Genomic DNA, 12724 nt, shown 5'->3' on the forward strand with positions numbered 1-12724 from the left:
CACAACGCTTTGATCGCCGCGATCACATGATTTCTGTAATTGTCCATGAGACTTCTGAACCTCTCAGCAGGTATTTTGGGACACTCCTCATGAGGTAACTGCTCCAGTTGTCTGGGGTTTGGCCTTTTCCAGACGCCATGTTTCATCCTCTTCCAAAGATGCTCAATAGGATACAAGTCCGGGCTCATAGAAACCACTTCAGAATAATCCCAAAGTTTTCCTCTTGGCCATTCTTGTGTGTTTTTAGCTGTGTGTTTTGGGTCATTATCCTGTTTCAAGACCTACGATGGAAACCAAGCTTTCTGAATCCCCTGATAGTCTTAAGATTTCATTGCAACCTGCACAGATTTAATACACCCCGTGTCAGTTGCAGAAAAACCTTTCCAGAACATATCATAGCCGTCTCCATGTGTCACAGTAAGGACAGTGCTCTTCTTTTCATGAAATGCTTCATTTTTCCATCTTTGAGCACAGAGCTGATGTGCGTTGCCAAAAAGTTTGATTTTAGTCTCATCTGCCCATTCTCCCAGAAGCTACATGTAGTTTTGTAAACTCCATTTTTGATTAGTTTTAAGCAATGGTGTCCTCCATGGCCATCTCCCATTAAGTCCACTGTGGCTCAAACACATACAGCCCTTGAGCTCTCTCCATACATCCCCTGCAGCACCACAACATTGGAGTCTGTCATGGTGTGTAAAGGGATTAGATACAGGTCCAGAGAAACTAATTATTAAGCTACCCTCACATGGGCCATAAACAATGGAAATGTGGTCAGTTTCTGGCATAACAAACTCAAACAGGAGTGAGTTTTTCAACACAGGCCTGGGGAAACCATGGATGAGCCCATGGAAGGGACTGGGAACAATTGCTAGAAACAATGGCTGGTACAAATCCAAAACAAACAGCTGTGTGAGGGTAACCCAAGGCCAGGGTCACACGTTCCGCTAGCGTTTCGTTTATAAAGCGACGCTAGAGCACAGGGGGCGGGCCTCTGCCCAATTGCATGCATTTCCCTGGAAACAGATATGCTATCAGTAACCAAGCCATGGTGGCTTGCATTTAAACAATACAAGATACCGGGACCTCCTGTGCGCTAGTGTCACGTTATGAACGCAGCGATAGCGGAATGTGTGACCCTGGCCTTAGACCGTTGTGTTCAGAACTAGGATTTCATGAACGATCACATTTACTTGCGCTGGTAGTATTGTTAATATTCTATTTTCTCACGGATAGCAAAACACGGACATGCTCTGAACTAGACAAGAGGTATAAAGGCACAAGGACACAGGGAAAACTGTAAAATCCTTTATTGAATTCAAATTTTACAAAATGACCTAATGTTCATAAGCAATGCTACTCTTTCGCCCAGCACATGGGCCCCAATAAGTAGAGCATAAATTACGTCATAGAAGCTCAAATATTTTGGGGTGTGCACACATCTAGCCTTTGCGACTTACATTTTGTGAGGTGTAGTTTTCCCATTGCACAGAAGAGTGTTCGCTGGCTACTGAATGTTGTTTTAGAAGTTCAATGAAGGACATTGGGGCTCATTTACTTAGGGTCACACTGCTCAGTTTCGTTGGACTGTGCAACTTTTTCGGGGATTACACGGCTTGCACAGGTATTTAAGAAGTGTCTGCGCTGGGATTGTGTTGCACGCGATCTGATTTGTGGCGCAGCTGCCCCTGGCTTCCATGCGACAGATCTCATCTTAATTGGTCAGACCATCTGACGGCCGTAAGACTGAGCGTGGGATTTTAACTTTCAAATTGTGTCACAAGCCCAAGCACTTACATACACCGGGAAGAAGAAGGTGATCTCTGTCGGACCTGAGCGGGGAAGAGACACATGCAGGATATCGGGCGCACGGTGTTAGTGAATCGCAGCACTGACAATGCACTTTCTGTTAACCCCAGCGGATGTGTAAGTAAATGTGCTACAATGTGTCCCTCAAAACGACCAGAATTGAGTGCAGCTCTTTATGTGAAAAGATCAGACTCTGCCAAATTTGTAAAAACTTTTCAGAAAACTTTTTCCTGCTCCATTTATTAACAATAAATTTTAAATATAAAGTGTTAACCCAGACCAAAACTCCATTCTATTCAAGATCGTTTTGCTGCAAAAAACACACTAGAGAAGGCAGTTCACATGTAGTAAGACAACTCCGCCCCACACGTTGATCATTATCTAAGAGACTTTTTATAGACAGATGTGAACAAGTGAAGCTCCGTCAGGGTGAAGGCCATGCGTAGGGATTACATTTCGTGTACTGTACCCTGCCATGTAAAACTGCCCTAATAAAAAGTCATGATTTCTATTACCAGGTTCACTTTGACTTCTATGCAGCATTTTTTTTTTCTCCTCTCCTTCTCACCTGCAAATACATATAAAAACAGAGATGATGTCTGACTAACGGAGAAATGTTACACAAGTATAAGCCATAAAATTATATCCTATAAACTATGCAGCGCCAAAACTTACTCCAACTGGAAATGGTATGGACTGTACTAGTCCTCAATGTGTCCTGCAGTACGTGGCGCTAGGATGTGAGAAACAGCAATACAAGTTTTTTTGCGTTGCCTCCATGAATGAGATGTGTGATATAGATATATAGATATATCTATATATACATACACACATTTCCAGTCTATGAGAAGGCAGGTCACCAATGAGCAGTCATGCGCCTCAATCCATCCCTGAACAATATTTTCTCCATTACTCTTAGCACTACCCTTCTGGAAGACATCACTGCTATGACAAATTATATATGAGCTGTACCAGTAGTATTTTGTGTATAGGGGGATAAGGGTCTAAAGTAGGGCAACCCCTTTGAGGCTGGTCTGCAGCAGCATGTATGCCATCATAGGGGTCTTTCTACAAGATGGTGTAAAAGTGCTCCCCTGACTTTGAAGCAGTTTTGTGGTTCGTGTACAGCTTGGTGACAGATTGTCGACTCCTAAACATTTCCCACTGCTGCATTTACAACATTTCATCCCATTGAGAGATTAGGAAATGGTTTTTGTTGGATAATAATAATTCTCACATTCTCCTGCTCGCTCTCCATTGCCTGCAGATATGACTATAAATGTACTGTAACAATATCTCTAATAATCCCAACTAAAATTGTCATGTTATTGGGCCACAGATGAAGCAGAAAATGTGGTAATATATTGTTATATATTCTTAGCCTCTTTCCTTCTAAAATCAATTTATAATTATGCTAATGAGCCTAAAGGGCTCTGGGGGGTGTTTACAGAACCCATCAGTGATGTCTTTTTGTGATAATTGTTACAATGAGCATAGCAAGTTTCCTCTACCCCTGCTAGATTACACAGTTAAAGGGAGGGAAGACATGTTCTGCTCATTGTAACAGCTTGTGACGCTACAGCACTGAGGAGCTAAGGAAGCACCCACCAGATCCTCTCATTAGCATAATTTTAAAAGTTGATTTTAGACGGAAAGAGGCCATGGATAACAAATATAAGAATTTTACCAGTGTCACAGTGCCCCTGGTGTATCATGCTGGATTTTGAAGTAGATTTCCTTTAAGGGTACATTTACATGCTGGAGAGGAGGTGACCCCTCCATAGAGAACAGCGGCACACAGCCGCACACTCGGGAAGAGAGAGAGCATGCTCTATTGTTTCCCGGTGTACAGCGAGTAATGGTGCCACATGTGTGGCACTGTACCGCAGCCGCGCCGCCATTGCAGTCTATGGGGACGTATATGCAGCTGCAAGTTTGTGGCCCCATATACATCCCCACAGACGGGCGTGTGAATGGGCCTGAAGAGCTTTTATATTCTAGTGGAGTCTTCTTACCTGTGCTATATGCTGTTCTGTGTTCCAATCTGGATTTTCCCATATCAGGGCATGTGAGGACAAAGTATACATACTCCTTAGGTTTAAGAACAGAGATGGGTTAAAAACACACAAAAAAAAATCAAAACCCACATCTGTTTGAACAATTTATTAAGCAATCCTTTACATTTTTATATAAAAATATATTTTTGAACCTCAAAAACAAAATTAGTTCAGAACAAACTTAAAATATACAGAATACTGAATTATACATCCACCAACTCAAAGAAAAGGCTGTATGGCAGTGTGGAACCAGCCTAACGATCAGAGGGGAAGAAAAAAAAAAAAAAAAAAACTTTAATTTCTTTTGTGAGCATTAAATCAATAAGTCTTCGAATAGAAATCTCTCCCTCGCTATTACACATCTGTCATCTACAGGGTTTTGACATATCAAGATAACTTGGCAAGTACAGAGCCGCAGTGTAAATTCAGTTACATACAGACACTATACACATTTACATAGAGGTGAGACTCCAGTTTTAGGGGAATATGAGCTGAACATGTAATGGGAGCACAAGTTATAGTGACTACAGATTATCCCCTGTATATAACAGCAGATCACTTTGTTGAGATCATGAATGTGACAATTCCCCCACGAGGACTTTCTCTGACCAGCTCTGGGTTAGTGACATTTCTATGGCGTCTGCACATAGAAACGAGTCTCTCTAACTCTGTACTGAAAAACTCAAGGTGTTACCCACAGCAATAATCTATACAACTAGTGAAATGTCCCCTGAAAGTGCTTTTAGTTTTTTCTTTATGAATCACATTTTGAAGACGAGACATGTGCAGTGTTCACCTGGGTTTTCTTAGTGTCCACGCTCCTCTCTACACGACTCGCACGGATAAATCCTGGTTAGGGGCGAGCAACACTGGGTCTAGTCTAGGAACAATTCCTATCCTCTGCCCCTGCACATGACAGACATTAATGTCAATGGAGTAACTGTGTACACGCAAAGCAATACTAGACGTGCGCTTATTATATCCAACTATATATATACAGCCCTTGTGCTAAACAGAGCAAATATCCAACATTGGGAGATTCAGAATCACCTGAATCCAGTAAACACCTACAGCTATGCAGAGTGCATTAGTGATACCAATAGGGCAGCAGTTAATTTTTATTTTATTTTAAAAGAGCAATTCTCCCTGGAACTGCTTTAAAAATTGCTGAAAGTACAATGTATTTTCTGTATAACAGATAAAACAGTAAAGCAGTGAATAGGGCATCGCGATGTCTGAAGATTCCTGCACTCCCTGCAAGTCACCATCCGATCACTTGCCATAAGTTCAATCTGAACTCGCCACTAAACGCTACAGAGTTCCTGGACACATTGGGTAAATCATAAGCTTACATGTTACCGATGTTGACAGTTTTTCTTAAAGCCTCATAAGGAAAATTGTCCATAAAATTCAACCCCCCAAAGTTATGTCATTTAGGGCACATACTTATTATGGGGGATTGAATCTTACTGACATTCCTTTTAAAGGGAATCAACCACCAGGATGAAAGAATGTATGCAAATGAGCCTGAGGGGCTTCAGGTTCCGTAGATGTTAGGGTGCGGTCACACGTCGCGTTTACTGCATGCGTTTAAAACGCATTGCTACAGCTAAAGGGAGATTTGACTAATTAAACAGCTGTTAACGCAAGTGTTAATGTATTATTAACGCATGCGTTAACATCACGGTAAACAATTAAACAGCTGTTTAATTGGGCAAATCTCCCTTCAGCTGTAGCAATGCGTTTTTAAACGCATGCAGTAAACGCAACGTGTGACCGCACCCTTAATGGAGCCTCTCAGGCTCATTTGCATACAATCCTTCATCCTAGTGGTAGATGCCCTTTAAATGAAATCTACTGTCTGGAACCTACTTCCACATGGCAGTGTCATCTATAAGTTGCTTTTATGTCCTGGTATGTAGACTGTGCACATAAAAATGTTATTTTATTAAAATGCTAATATGTTACAGAGTCTACCAGTGTGTATTCCATGTCCTCAGTGCCCATGCAAAGACGTCACCTTGCAAGTCCGAGTCAATTGTAAATCCATGGGCATGGTCCCTTGCATGGAACAGCATAAGCCCCCAAAACGTGCAGAAGCTACTGTACGCCCCAAGAAAACTTTATGGATGACCGTGCCATGAGGCATCCATCAATGGACCTACTTCAGCAAGTAGGTCCCAGATAGCAGATTTCCATTCAAAAGGAGTTTTCTCAACTTGTGAAAAGCACCGACAACCCCCTTAAAAAAACAAAACCAAAAGCTGGACTTGGTCCAGTTGCACAGGGCAGTATTCTGGTCAGCAATTTGCAACAGAAAACCCAAAACTGGATCCCATATGCAGAAGATGAACAAATCTTTTTCATTCACGTCATAAGTATACAAATATGAAGGAAAAACACTGACCCGCATACTGCCGTGTGAAGGTAGCTGTAGACACACTAAAACGCGTAGACAGTCAACAATGTTTTCCACCACAATCACTTAAAGTCCACAGGTGAAACGTGCAGCAGTAATAGCCATACCTTGTGTGGTGACAGCCATGATAACGCGACAAGTTCACTGCATCAACTTCTGTCTGTGTCTGCAGGATTTCCTGGCCTGCGCCTCAATTTTGCTCCGGGTAGTAGTGTTCAGATCAATAAATTCAGGCCACACACAGACAGGGTCACACAGTGAGCTCGCCGCTGTGCAGCTGCCCTATGTTTTTTTTTAAATTAATTTTCTTATCCAAACCTAATAAAACTTCCTCACACAGAAAGACCACGACCATTCTGTATTACTAATCTTTTGCAGAGCAACCAGTAAATGGTTGGTGAATTTGAAGGTATCATATCCTGCTCCACTCACCTTACAGCTAGGGCTTAGATAGAAAATAGTGATCACGTGACACACGATGGTCACCCACAATCCAGTGCAACATGACACTGACCGAAATGCAGACTTGTTGGTTCTGTGTGACCACATTCACCATCATATGGTGAAGCCCTGGTGTAGATGAGCTCTGCAGAACAACTAAATACCCCAAATGAAGTAGCTGTATAATGACAGTCACCAGCAGGCGTCACCTGCTCAGGACGATCTGCTCTCTGGCCCACTGCCATCTCACGATGGTGTATATTTGTCCTGCTACAATGCTTCTTAATCTGTAGCAGGACAAATATACACCATCAGGAGATCAAAGTGGAGAAAAGAGCAAATTAAAGGGGTTTTTGAGGCCAAACATATTAATGAACCACTGGTATGTTAGTCATTAAATGGGTTGTCTACAGATTGAAAGACATGGTTTCTTTCCTACAAATACAGCTCCACACCTCTACATAACCGAGCTGCGATACAGACACACCCCATGGCCAGGGGTGGTGGTGATTTTTTGTAAGCAGCTGCCATGTTTTCCAACATGCGGACAACCCTTTAATTTGGCACGGAAAACCCTCTGACCAACCACTTGGATGAATTTACCCAGAAATTCTTACTGAAACAGAATATCTGGTTGTGAACAATAAGTACTTTCAAAAGTAGTGCGAGGCGCAGCCTTACGTTCTGTCCTGCAGGAAGGAGTAAGCATCAGCACTACAGCAGCCTTTAAACGGGGAATCAGTATCAGATTGTGAGGGATTCGACTCCTGGCACCTCCACTAATCAGCCGTGTACAGGGGCCACGACGCACTGATCCTAGTACAGTCCTGTTACTTAGAGGTTACAAAGTGCTGAATGAGGCGTGAACAGTGTTATAATATTGTTTTGCCCCAATTCTTTACTGTTTAGAAGAAAGAAAGTTCAGGAGATTATCAAACACGTGTGCATTGCTGTTCACAAAATCTCTTGTACTTTGCCTGATCTTCTGCACCTCTTCATCTTGTAGCAGAGTTTCTTCATCCTGCAAGTTAAAATAAAGATGATTAAACACAAGGGCAACATTACAGATTATCAGGCCTAAGAGGCCTAAGACAATTAGACAAGGAACTAGAGGAAAAATTAGTAAGATAATCATCTTACCTCATCACTGAATTCTGGATAGTCATATGTTGCATAAACCTTTTTCTTGCCATTTTCTACAAATTCACTGAGGTTTTTTGCAATCAATTGCAGCTCCTCTTCCCTATAAGCATAGACACAGCCGTCCTCCCCTACCAGTACCACCCACTGCATACAGGGCAGCGGGACCCGAGAGTCTTCTAGTATGCCGAGGACTTCCATTCTTGTGGTTTTGGGGAGATAGAACTCTTCCCATTGTTCTTTCATATATTGCTGTCCCATGTAGATGGTGCCGCTAAGATCACACACTTTCAGGTAATAGATGTTCTTCTCCCATTTTAACAACTTGTACTTGTGGTTCTGGACAAATATTGAGACGACTTCAAGTTTGTTTGCTGTAATAGTAAGAAAATACAGTATTTAAGATTATTTATAAAATGACTGATCCTACTACAGACTATAGAGCTGAAATAGAATAACTGCCCCCAGTCATGACTAAGCAAAGGATAGAGGATTGTAATCCAAGCACTTACATGCTGGTGTGTGCCCCTTCTGGCAGGATCAGCTCTACTGTTCGCTCCTTATGCCCTTGTTTTTAACCCCTTAACGCTCTGCGCCGTAGCTCTACGGCGCAGAGGTATAAGGGAAGTATGAAGAGGGCTCACGGGCTGAGTCCTCTTCATACAGAGGTGGGGGTTTTTGCATTTTGCACAAAACCCCCACCGCTAATAACCGCGGTCGGTGCTTGCACCGATCGCGGCTATTAACCCTCTAAACGCCGCCCGCAAAGTCGCGGGCGGCGTTTAAAAGACGGCGGCGCGCGGGCGCCGCCATCTTTTTTTCGATCGCCACGCCCCCGAACGTCATCGGGGGGCGGCGATCGGTTACCATGGTAGCCTCGGGTCTTCTCTTGACACGAGGCTACATGGTTTATGCAGGTTCGTTACAATGAGCCAGTGGCTCATTGTAATGTAAGACCTGCAAAAACGCCATATATTGCAATACTGTAGTATTGCAGTATATGGTAGGAGCGATCTGATCATCTAGGGTTATTGTACCCTAGATGGTCTAAAAAATAGTGAAAAAAAAAAGAAAAAAAAAAGTTTAAAAAATAAAAAAAATTAATAAAATATTAAAAGTTCAAATCACCCCCCTTTCCCTAGAACGGATATAAAACATAACAAACAGTAAAAATCACAGACATATTAGGTATCGCCGCGTCCCAAAATGCCCGATCAAAATATAAAAACGGTTACGGCCGGCGGTGACCTCCGAGGCGGGAAATGGCGCCCAAATGTCCGAAATGCGACTTTTACACCTTTTTACATAACATAAAAAATGAAATAAAAAAATGATCAAAATGTCGCACAGACCTCAAAATGGTAGCAATGAAAACGTCGCCTCATTTCGCAAAAAATGACCCCTCACACATTTCCGTGCGCCAAAGTATGAAAAAGTTATTAGCGTCAGAAGATGGCAAAAAATTTTTTCTTTTTTGTACACATTCGTTTAATTTTTGAAAATGTATTAAAACACAATAAAACCTATATAAATTTGGTATCACCGCGATCGCACCGAACCAAAGAATAAAGTAGGCGTGTTATTTGGAGCGAAGAGTGAAAGTCGTAAAAACTGAGCCCACAAGAACGTGACGCACGTGCGGTTTTTTTTCAATTTTTCCACATTTGGAATTTTTTTTCAGCTTCGCAGTACACGGCATGTTAAAATAAATAACATTACGGGAAAGTAAAATTTGTTACGCACAAAATAAGCCCTCACACAGGTCTGTACACGGAAAAATGAAAAAGTTATGGATTTTTGAAGTTGGAAAGCGAGAAATGAGCCGGAAAACCCTCCATCCTTAAGGGGTTAAAGATAATTATTTTAATGAGCCTGGTAATAAAGTCTGAGCCCCTCAGGCTCATCTTAATTGTTTTTTTTTTTTAAATGAGGGCATAAGGAGCTAAAAGAAGAGCGGATCCGGACAGAGGGGGCACACACAGGCATGCAAGTCTGATTGTATTACAATCCTTCATCCCAGTAGTAGATTTCATTTACCATGCAGTTAGCAAACACTAAATAACAAGACAAACATGACTTACGTTTCTTCTCCAGATCCTGAACGAGTCCTGATAAGCTTTCTTTGGAGCACAACTCCTCAACATATGCAGAAATTTCCAAATCACAGATCACTTTTCCATTTTGCTTGTGAAAGTTATTTTTCCTATTGAAAAGTAAAGATATGTAACTATTAACATACAGAGAGTTGTTTGCACTCACAAAAAACAGCGATAACTGTACGATACTTAAGAGCTCACATTTCCCAACGCTTCTCTACCAATTTAAATGTCGGGAAAGTCTTTACACTAGATATACAGCAATATGGGGTGGAATTTAACTTTTTACTTGCTGTATGCCCAGGGAAAGCTCACATTGAAGGTCTCACCCACAGGTGCTAATTCACACACACACATTGTTATTTTACTCTCTTTTTCTCCAATATAATTATAAACAAAAAAAAAAAAAAAAAATTCACACATCACATATCCATTCTGCTTGCACTTACTTGTTCCATTGGGAAGAGAAGGAGGAAGAGTTGTCTATCATGTGAGAGGCAGGCATTGTCTTCAGATTTATACAGCCAAGCAATATGTTCAGCTCACTGCTGTTAAACACACAAGACACACATTAGTTTTACTCTAACAAGAGAATGGACTGATTTAAAGGGGCTGGACCTCCGCTATTACGGTTATTCCCTGTCCACAGTATATAGGGGATAACAAGCAGATTGGCGAGGGTCCGATTGCTGGGACCTCTCCGATTCTCATGAAGGGTCCGATCCTTGTGGTAGGACTACTACGAGCCCCTCTGCTCCAAACATTAGCAAGGATAGGAATCATTCTCCAGATTGCTGGGGGTCCCACTTTTGTGACCTCCATCCTGTGGATCAGGGATAACTCATAATTAGTACGTCCCCTTTGAAAGGCATTGACAGGAGGTTAAAAAAAAAAAACAAAAAAAAACCTGTCTGCTTTCTTCCAGCACCACATCTGTCCATGGTTAGTGGCAGTATTGAAGCTCAGCTGTATAGCAATGAATTGGGCACACTACCCATAGTCAGGAGAAGAGCTATTTAAAGGGAACCTGTCAGCACATTTGCACATATTCATCCAGTGACAGGCTCCTATAGAGCTCTAATAACTGATTGAAAACTTCTTTTAGCTACAAAATTGTTTCACTTACATCCACACAAGCCTGCGGCCATATATATGTGCCCACAGACGGAGCCCCACATGTGTGGCACTGTACTGCTCCGTACATTGTGAGCCCCACTGGGGACAGGGACCAATTTGACAAACTCTGCGCAGCGCTAAGTAATCTGTAGGTGCTATATAAAAACAAAGGAATTATTATTACACGGGGAAAAGAAAGGACATGTCCTATCTTTCCCTGTTTGTACGGCAGTTCAGCATACATCGCTATGGAGAGGGGTCACCCCGCCTCCTTTCCAGCGCCCTTGTGAATGTAGCTTAAGAACGTAGGATTTTTGGCAGTTAAAATAATTATCAAGGTTTTTTTTTTTTAAATGCTGGTTCACCAAACCTTTTTTTAATTCAATGGATAAAATGATAAACATGATTTTACCTAAAAACCCCCTTCTGTTACCAGTAACATAACCACGTCAGAGAACGCGCTTTAAAACGTATGCGTGATTCATGGAAACTTTGTTGACACCGGGTTATTTCATGTGACAGATCAGAACGGACTTTCAGATGGTACAGCCTATAGTTATGTGTAGCCATGGCCGCAGATTAGGACTACCAGGCTACGGGACAACTAAAAGTCCATACAACAAGCAAGTGGCCACAGCGACAGTCACCTGAAGTCCACAGGTTCTGAAAGGCTTAGAACTCGTGGATCAGAACACGAATACATAGAGTCAGCGTGACACTGCAATCAGTAGCCAGCGTGGCAAGGAGCCAAGTCTTAAAGGGAACCATGTGACAAACATATGGTTGGGTATAAGGAATCCCACCCTGAAAAGGTTCCCAGAAGAGGATTTCAATCTTTAAAGTAAGTTCCCCACGAACGCAGGATACTTTTTAAAACATTTTTTAAAGACCCAATTGTAGCAATAGGCGAAATTTGAAATTAAGCTCCAACATCTAAAGAAATGCAAGATTTATATTTTTATTTTCAAATAAAATAGCATTAAAACTCTCAACACTCCCATCATTATACTAATAAATGTTATTATGGACATAGTAATACCCAACCTGTCCACTAGTAGGCGCCAGAGGGTCTATACTTTTAACCCTAAATCACCCAAAGAAAATGTCACTCCACAACAGTCACCTCATACCCCCCGAAACATAATACCCCCAATCTCCCGATACCTCCCGCTGTCTGAGTATAAGGCTCCGCCGCCATCTTAGAAACCGAGAAAAGTAAAATAACAGCGCGACTTACCTCGTGTACTGAGGGTCCTAGCTGCTTGTGTGGTGGGAGACAATTAGACGTGTATACATAAGGATATACCTGGAAGAAGCAGCCAAGTATATCTCTATGTATACAAGTCTAACGCCGCTACCGTCCCCTCCGATAGCTGAGAATAATATGACTACTTGTGCTAAGATGGCGCCTGGGAGGTCACATGACCCCGCCCCGCCCGGTAACGTCTCCTCACAGAGTTTCACTTACTAGAAATGACGCGGCAGAAAAGGGCGGGAAAGAGGAGGCGCCATTACTGACTGACAGAGCGCGGGCTGCGCCTCATCTGTTACCTCATGTACCACACTGAGGAGAAACCGCACAGCTGTCCGACATGTCAGACAAACGCTCATGTATCTGAAGGCTGTCCCAGCCATGTAGAGGCTCAATG

General features: G+C 42.3%; 1 protein-coding gene across 3 annotated transcripts; it reads right to left on the reverse strand.

Moving 5' to 3' along the window:
- Positions 1-1290: 1290 nt before the first annotated feature.
- On the reverse strand, positions 1291-12493 carry LOC140064932 (uncharacterized). 3 transcript variants are annotated; one of them, XR_011847831.1, is made up of 7 exons: positions 12313-12492; positions 10409-10507; positions 9945-10066; positions 7864-8237; positions 7405-7744; positions 3822-3897; positions 1291-2374 (listed from the first exon to the last, which is right to left on the reverse strand). XR_011847831.1 is itself a non-coding variant. In XM_072112276.1 (5 exons), exons 2-5 carry the CDS (start codon positions 10462-10464, stop codon positions 7622-7624), a joined length of 675 nt encoding a protein of 224 aa, XP_071968377.1. In that variant the 5' UTR covers positions 10465-10504; positions 12313-12493; the 3' UTR covers positions 3955-7621. The 3 variants fall into 3 exon arrangements, 2 of the variants coding, with proteins under 2 accessions (XP_071968377.1, XP_071968376.1); XM_072112276.1 differs by lacking the exons at positions 1291-2374; positions 3822-3897 and having other exon boundaries at positions 3955-7744; positions 10409-10504; positions 12313-12493; XM_072112275.1 differs by lacking the exons at positions 1291-2374; positions 3822-3897 and having other exon boundaries at positions 3955-7744.
- Between the last annotated feature and the right edge of the window lie 231 nt (positions 12494-12724).

This window comes from Engystomops pustulosus, chromosome 6, assembly GCF_040894005.1.
Source record: "Engystomops pustulosus chromosome 6, aEngPut4.maternal, whole genome shotgun sequence".
Taxonomy (NCBI): domain Eukaryota; kingdom Metazoa; phylum Chordata; class Amphibia; order Anura; family Leptodactylidae; genus Engystomops; species Engystomops pustulosus.